Below are 10427 nucleotides of genomic sequence, written 5' to 3'. Positions count from 1 at the left end.
TTTTCTTATATTAATGTTTCCCTTGAGTTTGGGGTAATGCTTTATCCTCTTGCAAAAGATTTTAGAATTTTGATTCTCTAGGTCACCCACGGGTGATTTATGAGAGCCAAATTTGGGGCATTTTGATTTTGGTCAAATTTAATAAAATTGAAGGTACCCGTAAGATCCTTTTGTTGTCAATTAGCTTTCCCCAAAATTTCGTTTCGTTTAGACTTTGAGTTGGTGGCAAATTAGTGACCATTCACTAGTGAGGTTGAGAACTACCCTTTTTAACCTAGTTTTCAGATTTGGGTTTTTGTGGGAAGATTTTAAGATATCATTTGAAACCCAAATTGGCTCTAATTTGTGATAATTATTTCTTTTGCATAAATAGGTTAATATATCTTTAATCACTAATTTGTGGGAGTGGATTCTTGGATTTGGAGGAAGAACAAAGTAAAAGGTGAGGAATATACTTAACTTTATATTACATGTGTAATGATGTCAGTTACTTTTCATTATTGATATCTTGTATTGCTTTAGTATTATCTTGTGGTTATTTTATGTCTTTTGTTAAATATGAATTGCTATGATTTATGTTTATTATTACTTCTGATGTTGCTCCTTGCTTTGAAATCAATTATTGTTGTTATGAAATGGAATGTGATTGTATGAGAGGAGAAATATTATTATTTCTTCTACCTTGTATTTTCTACTAGGGTTGTGGGTTCACCCATTGCCCTAGTGATATTATATGATTGCTTACATTGTAGTTGGGAATGGGGAATGCCCTTTGGGCATTTCTCGCCATAGGATACCAAAGGAGGCGGTATGGGACGCATTCCTATGGTGCCCTTGGCTCTTTCCCCGATTACTAATTTACATATTTAGGGCATGTCTAGAAGTGTTTGGTTAGATGACCTCATGAGTACTACTACCCTTTCGGCGGGGGTATTGAAGCCGGTTAACCCGTGATGTTAGTGGTCGGGTCCCGTATGTCAAGCAGGCTCACTATCATCATAGAGAGGTAGGGTTGCATATAATAGATAAGGGCTCATGGACGCTCAAGACCGGTGAAATGACCCGTGAGAGGACATGGAGATCATCCTGTCCATTATATGTGGATGACCACTGGGTTAATGAATGGGGTCCAACAGATGCCTCCATTGAGGATTCCATTCATAGGTGGGAAGGTATTGAACCAACAGAGCACTAGGCGTGAGGGGAAATATCCGGACCATATGTAGTACGAGACCATATGACTTTGCATTGGGCCTAAGATTATCCTTGACACGCGCCAGATCTTATACCAATGGTGATGTGAGAGAGTGGTGACCTAATCCCCAACCATGGCTTGACAGGACTTTACACAACAACCGCGGAGAACCCAACAGACGTGCTTGAGTGCCGTGAGGGAAGAGTGATGAGACCGCCCAAAGAAGACTGGTGTATGACTTAATGCGTGTCTACCATAGAGACTTCATGATAGAGTTAGGAGCATAATCATTCACGTATCATATCATTGTCATTAATTACATTATTGATATTTAAGTTATATGTGTGGTGTGGAATCTTGAAAATGAATGTGTGATATGATGTTGAGTTGACCTCACTGAGTTCTGTTGAACTCATTCCTTTTATATGTCTTTTTCTATTAGATTATACTGCAGGTTATGAGGACTTCTTCCAAATGGAGGATTCGTTGCTAGTATATCTTCTTGAAGGAGTGACCGAAGAAGAAGTTGACGCACATGGAGCTTCATGCCAGTATCAAGATTGTTCTTTTGGATTGGATTCCATTAGAAAACAAGTTTAGTTTATTTTTCCGCTGCGAATAAAACTACTCTCTTTCTTTTCAAAACTCTGATGTTATACCTTTTATTTTGAAGTAATGGATGACTGTAACCATTATTTCGAAAAATGATAATTTATTACTTGAACTTGATTTATTCTTGTCCATTTAATTATACTATATCATGTTTTGTATGGATTTGTCACTGAACCTAGATCTTGCGGTGTATCACCCCCACGGGCATTCGGGTAATGACCGGATCCGGCTGGGTGGGGTGTGACAGAAGTGGTGCACTAGATTGAACAGGAGCTGATAAAAATTCTCGTGAGTACAGGTCAGAGATACAAAATCTCCTATAATTCATTTTTTTTTTGGAAATGAGGTTCATCCAGGCCAACTTGTGCACACCACAACTACATCCTCAATGCGCTTTTTATATAATTAATATAGGCGGGGCTTCGCCCTTGGCTCCGAGGGGATTCGAACTCTGACCTCCTACGTGGAAGCGTTGGGCTTTGCCAACTGAGCCAACCCTCGGGGTTTCTCCTATGTAAAATCCCTATCCCTATATATAAAAAGCGCTTTTCTACAAAATTCTCTTGTAATTCATGCATGTGTTAAATCGGAGGTTGACAATTTAAAAGTACCACGTGGCCTTCATCATGTGGCTGGCCTTAGGGCGGCAGACTATTGAATCCGCAAACCAATCTACCATATTTTGGCCCCGAAAAAAAGAAGAAAAAAAGAAAAAAAGGAAAAATTCATTTCCTATGAGGGTGTCTGGAACTTCACTTCGAAGGTGGATTCAGTTCGCGACGTCGTCAATAGGACCAGAAACGGAAGAATTCATGCCAACTGGTAAGCGGCAATTTTTTTTCTGTATTGGTTTCTGGAAGATTGGATTTTTTGTTCATGCACTTCGGGTTCGATTAAAAAATGAACTCTAACGCTTCGGCAAAAGATGGGTACTGAGGGGAGCTTGAACTTTTTATCTTGTATAATTGATACTCGCTTAATTTTTAGCATAATTTTGTTTGCTTTTGCTTAATAGAACTTCATTTCATCTGCAATCCCCCATCTTTGCTGTTGGTAAAAGCTGGTTAGGGTGAATGGGGAAGAATTTTGGATTTCCTTTTTGGGTTATTAGCAGGTTATTTTTAACTTCAGTTTTTCCATCTTATCAGTGCTATTCTCTTTTCATGCTACGGCAGTCTTAGGCTCTCTTTGGTATGGTTGTCATTTTTTGTTTTTACATATTTTTTAAAAATCAGTACTAAAAACCACTTTTGCACAAAAGGCAGAAACCATTTGGTAACTAATGGATAGAATAGATTTTGTACTAAAAATTACGGTTGGCAATATCTTTTTACATATTTTTTATAGGTTTCTGAACTTGTATTGAAAAAGATACATATATGAATCCTGTAAGTATGATTCTATCAATTGCTGGCACCCCATACGGACATAATCCAAGTGCTCATCCAAAGAAACAAATCACTTACATTGGACAATTTTCTAGATTCTTTCCAAAAATATTTGGAAGTGACTAGAAATCATCACCTAGGTTGGTTTTGGCAATGCCTTTATAAAAAATATATAAAAAAAAAAGGAACCTTGAAATAATAACTACGAATTTTCATTACTTAGCAATTACATTACTTGTGATCAATGATGAAATCAAGCTGAAAGACAGCCAATCAAGACATTGCTAAAATTTTAAACTACTTTGCCGAGCTCTTTAGGGGTCAACAATTGACACGCTAATGCGTTGCATCAGGGTTCAGGGAGAGCCAAAACATGTTGAAAACCCTTCTTAGAAGTTTTATTATGATGATCCATATGTTGCCTCAGTCTATTCATTAGCATCATACTGCAGACTTCCAGCATATATAAGAGTATCAGTAGTTGGACAACCCCATCACTGCATGCACAAGCAACAAGCTAGTTTGATACAGTGATGCACAAAGCCTCTCTGAACCTGAGAATTAGTTCTTGAACAATGAAACTTGACAGCAACAGAAAAAAGAGAGTTAAGTGATGTATCAAATAAACAAATAATTGGGAGAAGGGAGACTAAGGACTTGCATCATAATCAGACAACTTGAAGTTATAAAACAAATTTTATTAGAAAAAATATGTTTATCGTTACCTCAGCAATTTAAGTTGTAGGAATCTAAAATAGCTTGACTTGTCTGGTTTATAAGTTGAATTCCAAAAAGTATAATATTAACCCCACATACCTTTAAATCAACCTTATGTATTAAAAGCCCTGAATATAAAGGCACAAAGCACCTGTAGAATGAGGCGGAGAAGACTATAGGGTTGTAACCAGTCTAGGTATAATTATTGTCTGAAAAGATCAGGTTAAATGCAATAGGAGAAGGGGAGGATACGTGCATCAGTCAGTGTGTAGTTTGGACTGAATTTGCTAGCCCGATCCCTACAGTTACTAGCAGTCCTGGTGGGGGATATAAAAGACACAAATGAGCTTCTTCTCTGACAAGAAAGAATAGCTAACTTGAAGAAATTATCACCTAGGTCCAAGGTGTGAGATTTTAATTCGTCAAGATAGGAGCATATGAACTCAAAGATTTAGCCTCTGAAAGCAATGCATCCAAGTGGACTTCAAATGTGAGAGAAGCATCGTGACATATGTCAGGGGCTAAGGATAAATAAGAAACAGTGACAGTTGGGAAAAAGATTAGGTGCAAATGAAATGTGGAAGCCAGATTTTTGATTAATGGTTGTGATGCGGGTTCTTTTTTCGTAAAAGGAGGGACAGTAGGTAGTCTTCTGACTCTGCTTACTTGTAGAAAGGTGTTAACCTGCAACACAGAAAAGTTCATGAAATCAGTTATGAAATCTCACCTTTGATATCATAGTCATTATAGATGCAGGAAGAAGACAAACCTGACATCTCCTGAGATTGTACACTCATAGGGATCTCATTCACTCCATCACCTGGATCTGTGATACATCAAACAGATATTAGCTAATGTTAGAAGGTTGATAATATTTTCATTCTGTTGTTACCAATAATATTACTTTAAGGGTGGGGACTTATTTGTTATTAATGACTCCGTGATGATGGCATGCATAAGCTTAAGTAGCAGATGACTTACAGATCAGCTGAGTTGGTTTCATAGTTGATGGTGTTACGAACTTTTAGACCTGCTCTTTAGGATGGGGACGGATATCATTGTATGATCGCAGGATCTCTGAAAACAAGAATCAATGGTACAAACTGAAATTAGGGAGACCCATGGCATCTCTGAGAAGTAGATTCAAGAGATCCACAGGGAGATCAGAACCTCAAATATAAGCAACTGGCCCACCACAGAGGAAGCCTGCTAAGTAATCAGCACAGGAATTCCTATCCCAGTGGTGGTGGAACATACAACCCCTAATAGAATCACACAGATCTCTGATATCCTCCAGTAAGCACATCATTTGCCATGGCATCGTCATGTTGCCTTTAATTATCTGAATTGCCCATAAAGAGTCAGACTGAACTAGTGTATTCTCCATCTTCAGCTCCTGGGCCCTGCATATAGGTGGCCCACAATTCATCCATCAACATGTCCTCCTGAGTCATGCCACCAGCCAATGCAAAAGGCACAGAGAGACAAAAAAAGAACTGGACCGCAGTTACTGCCAGTGTTGGTGGTGTTGGTGCTGGTGTTGCCAGCAGTGATGGATTGGTGAAGCAAGGGAGAGGATGATAGGTAGTTTAACGATTAGAGAAAGGCAGACAAAATCCATTGAAGAAGAGGAGAAGCAAAGAATAAAATAAGGAAAACTTATAAAAGACTACGAATTTACCTTTTTAACCTTACTTATAAAGGTTAAGAGACGTGCGTTTTTAAATATGACCGCAAAAACAACTGAAATTCATTTTTATGGAAAACTAAAAACAGTTCCGAACCTATTTTTTGGTTTTTGTATTTTTTTCAAGCCTTAATAAAAATAAGCTGTATAAATTGTACCAACAAAAACTGTACCAAAGACTGCCTTAACTAGATTAATGTTGACCTATTTTTCAAAAAGTAATGAGGGGTTATGCTTGTGAAAGCGATTTGCCACTGCCATTCTCTGTTTTCATGCTGCAGCAGTCTTAATGAGATGAATTTTCATCTATTCTTCAAATCTCTGTCTCTGTTTTCCTTCTAAAGTTTCTTCCATTTCTTTCTCTGTTGTAAATGGATTTTCAGCTTGACTGACTGACTGAGAACCAAAATCTCCCCCCCCCCCCCCAAAAAAAAAAAAAAAAAAAGGGAAAAAAGAATGTCTCTCAACATGCGGCTGGACAGTGTTTAATCATTCTTCTCAGTTGGCAAGTGCAAATTCAGTCAATTCTTGATGTAGCTTGAAAAGTATTGTACCATGTAAACCTAATGGATATAACAGCTTCCTGGTCCTCACATGCAGTTACTTAGGTGCACATTCTATAAATTTCATCTTTCAGGTTTGAGTCTTTATTTTACATTTTTGGCTTTTGCATAAGGTTATTATTATTATTATTTTTTATTTCGGTGAAACTGCATAAAATTATTTAGATGCTAAGGGAGGTGATAAGTCTAATATATCTCCATTTATAGTTCTACTGTGATCACGGTAGTTCCTAACATTCAGTTTCTTCTGTGTAGAGCATGTCAGTCTGTCTTTCAATAGGCAGACTCTTGATCTCGATCTCCCAGAGAAGGTAAAAAAAAGGCTGTTCCGAATCTATAGAAATGCTGATTTTGATGAATATTGACACTCTCCAAGTTCCATAGAGCTGTATAAATACATCTGAGAGAGGATACAGATCAGAACTCCAATCCAAACTTCCACCAAGCTAACGGCGGATGTAAGAGTGCCAGAAAGTACAGGAAGAGGGAAATGACCACCTCTAATATAATCAACAATTTCCCCCTTTTTGAGAAGTACAGGTTTGAATTGAGAGAGTAGTTACCGTCCATCTTAATCAGCCAACTCCCTGTTTCCATCTTTCAGAGTCGGATAGCTTTCAACTGTGTGGTACATAATCCATAAGCTGTCTTTTTCTCATGGGCTGTAGGAGCCTCTTGCTCTTCTCAATCTCCTGCAATCACTTGCAAATGATGCCTAAAGCCCGTACTTTCTTCAGATACAGTTTGCATCCGATCTTCCCCATCTCGGGCTTCAGTTCTTCCACCCTAACTCTTATCCTACGAGCTTTGTCCTGCTCTGCTTTGTCTTCATCTGATAAAAACTTAGAGCAATTGGTACCTGGGGATCCATTAAACAACACTCCATCTGCTGAAATCCTTCTGAATTATGGCTGCAGTGACTCTGAAATATCAAAGATCTTCATGATCCAACCTTTGCTACGGAAAGCCAAGCCTGGAATTCTTCAAGTGAAGCTGAACATCCTTCATGGCTTGGGCTTCACCAGCTCTGATGTAGTTAAGCTTGTTCGTCGCCGGCCACGATTGATTTGTTGTCGCATCTACTCAGGAATTGATGAGCGCATCAAATTCCTTATGGGTTTCTTTGGGTCAAGGGAGATGCTCTACAAGGCCATCCTTAGGAATCCATCCCTCCTTAAAGAGAGTTTTATTGATCATTTGAAACGTTCAACTGCCATTTATGAAGGATTTGGCATTGCTAGGAAGGACTTGATCCCTTTGTTTATTTCACGTCCAACCTTGATTACCAGAACCAAGCTTGATGATGAGGAGAAGCTTGAGTACATCCACAGAACTGGGGTATCCCAAGACTCAAAAATGTACAAGTATGTTGTTTCTCTCATTGCTGTTTCTCGAATTGAGACAATTCGGGAAAAGTTTGCCAACCTTGCCAAATTTGGTATTTCGGAAGATGAGGTAATACAGTTTTTTGGTCGCTCTCCGCTAGTGCTTACTTTGTCTGTTGATAAGGTCCAGAGGAACATGACTTTCGTACTCGGGACAATGAAGCTTGATGCCAACATGGTTCTTCATCGTCCATTTCTATTATTTGCCAACCTTGAAACTGTGTTGAAGCCACGAGTGCTTTTGTTAGAGAAAATAAAGGCTATGGGTTTGGTTCCACAGATTAAAGGGCCTGCCCTGTTGAGAGCATTGAGGATGACAGAATTGAGATTCCTTGGGAATTATGTTAATTGCCATGATGAGGATGTCTCTGAGACTCTTCTGGCATTCTACAAGCAGGTCAAGCGTGCTAAGCGGTTAGCAGAAGGCTCAAAGCTGGCTAAGATCAGAGAATTCCCATTCTGAACTTCTTTTTGTTTTTACTCCAACCAGGTTATCATTCTTTAACTCAATTCATTAAGTTGATTCTAGTATATAAGTTGTTACAATCTCTAAAATTAATGGATAATGATCCTAAGGAATGGTTCTGTAAACCCATGGTAATGTAATGATGTCTACTTCAAGTAGCTTTCTCCAATCTGTTTGCTTTGTTCCGTTTCTGTTGTGAAATTATTTGTTCTGTTTAAATTTGTCTGTCTTTTTGGACATCGAAGACTCTCAATATACACAAATATGGCTTGTAGAAGGTTGGAATGGAGCACAATTCTGATCCACAGTGATTGTTCTGCCTGCCTGGAAATGTCAGCTTTGCCCAATGCACAAACCCCCAATAACTAAGGTAATCTGTGTCCAGGTTGGGTTGGGAGCTATGCATGATCATATTCTCATATTGTCATATGTTTGTTCTTCTCTATCCCCAGACTCTACTGGAATATTTTGGATTGATGTGCAGAACTATGTTGCCAAATTCCACTGCTATAACCTCTCATACCTGAATCTGCATTCGTTTTCTTTCACATAATTCTTCATCTTATTGTATTGGGCCCAAAATTCTGTTGATCCGAGCCCATGTGAATTGTCATTGGACTCTAGTTGGGTGCAATTTGACATGTTACCCAGGTTCATGGCTTTGAAGAAGTCCACTAGGTGGTCATACGAGATCAGTAGCTTAGTGCTACTTCACACTTTGCACTTACAGCTGCAGCAGCAAATCCATGATGTACTGTGGGGGTATCTGGAGCTTTGTGCCTATTGACTTTGAAAGTGGATTCCATTCGCAACGTTGTCAGTGGGACTGGAAATGGAGGTAGCAGTAGGTTCTGCTGAAGGGGGAGTTCTTGCAAACTGGTAAGTGGCAATTTATTTCTTAGATCTTTTGGCAGTGAAGTTCTTGAAAATTTTACTCTAACCCTTCTGCAAAAGATGGGAAGTGAGGGGAGCTTGAGCCTTTTAGCCTGGAGACTGATTCTAGCTTAATTTTTTGGCATAAATTTGTTGCTTTTGCTGAATAGAACTTCATTATATTTGCAATACCTCCACTCCCCATTTTTGCTGTCCATGGAAGCTGGTTTGGGGGTGAATGGAAAGAATTTTGGATTTCCTTTTTGGGGTAACTGGCGGGTTATGTGTAACTTCAGTTTCCTGCTTGTCCTGTCCCCATTCCCCTTTCTCTGTTCCCTCCCAAATTGGTAGAGGTTTCTATGGCTTGTGAAAGTAAATTGCCACTGCTATTCTCTGTTCATGCTACAGAAGTCTTGACTTGATGAATTTTGATCTATTTGTCAACAAGTAGTATGCAGTTCAAAGACTTGTGAAACGAATATGCCACTGCCATTCTCTGTTTTTAAGCTGCAGTAATCTTAATGAGATGAATTTTGACTTATTTTTCAAACCTCTCTCTCTCTCTCCCCTTTTTTTTCTTCAAAAGTTTCATCCATTTCTTTCTTTCTCGTAAACAGGTCTTCAGCTTGACCAAGAACCAATATCCCCTCTACCATCCACCGAACCACCCTCTCCTTATAAAAAATAAAAATAAATAAAAAAATAAAAATAAATAAGAGGAAAAAGAACACATATTTCTTCTGGATAAATAATGTCATTATTTGCTCATGTTCAAGGACCAAAATGTACACTATTAAAAACTATCTGCATGGGTGGCAACTTATGAGAAAATACGTACATACCATGCAATACAAATAATGTATTTGTGTACAAAAAAAGGACATTGGAAATATCATATATATATTTTTTGGCTTATTTCAAGTTTATAATGTGGTTTCACCACTTATTTAGTGTTGCATGAACTTCCAGTCATGTCAACATGGTGTGGTTAAAATGGCCTTTTTTTTTTTTTTTTTTTTTTTTTTTTTTATGTTTTTCATTTTTTTTGATGAGGACGGTGACTAGTTGGATGGTTGAACAAAGTTGGATTTTTCGAGTGCAAAATCCTAAAATGCTTAGGTAGCTTTATATCTTTTCATTTTTTTGGTGGCGAGGGCAGTTATTCTGTGGTGTTGCTGTAACTCGATACATTTTATTGTTAAGTACATGTGTTGCATGTGGTATGTTTTGGTGCTCTATTTAGGTAAGTTGCTATGGTTTAAACAGGAAGCTGTATATCACAGCTGGTCCAGTTTTCTTATTTTTGTGATTGTAGTTAATTTGTAGTATGCTTGACCACATCACTAGACTTAGCACATCTTTGTACAATATCTTCATGGAAGGATGCTTTTGAGCAGGAAATTGTCAGAGAAGTTTCTATTAGGTTTTTGTGATGGGATGGGCCAATGAATTGTCAAAATGTCCTCATACTTGTCAACGCTTTCCTGACCAATTTTTGGGCTTCAGAATTGAATCCTTACAACAGAAAACTCATAATATTT

General features: G+C 38.3%; 1 protein-coding gene across 2 annotated transcripts; it reads left to right on the top strand.

The window, feature by feature from the left end:
* The first annotated feature begins 2516 nt into the window (after positions 1–2516).
* On the top strand, positions 2517–9889 carry LOC149022176 (uncharacterized). Of its 2 annotated transcripts, XM_089150351.1 has the most exons (3): positions 2517–2629; positions 6418–8037; positions 8259–9889. In XM_089150351.1, exon 2 carries the CDS (start codon positions 6820–6822, stop codon positions 8008–8010), a length of 1191 nt encoding a protein of 396 aa, XP_089006477.1. In that variant the 5' UTR covers positions 2517–2629; positions 6418–6819; the 3' UTR covers positions 8011–8037; positions 8259–9889. The 2 variants fall into 2 exon arrangements, with proteins under 2 accessions (XP_089006477.1, XP_089006476.1); XM_089150350.1 differs by having other exon boundaries at positions 6418–9889.
* The last annotated feature ends 538 nt before the right edge of the window (positions 9890–10427 follow it).

Source organism: Hakea prostrata, chromosome 3 (genome assembly GCF_041222555.1).
Source record: "Hakea prostrata isolate BN-2017 chromosome 3, UWA_Hpros_2, whole genome shotgun sequence".
Lineage (NCBI taxonomy): Eukaryota > Viridiplantae > Streptophyta > Magnoliopsida > Proteales > Proteaceae > Hakea > Hakea prostrata.
The sequence above is the reverse complement of the archived record's forward strand: the minus strand, read 5'-3'. Positions and strand labels throughout refer to the sequence as shown.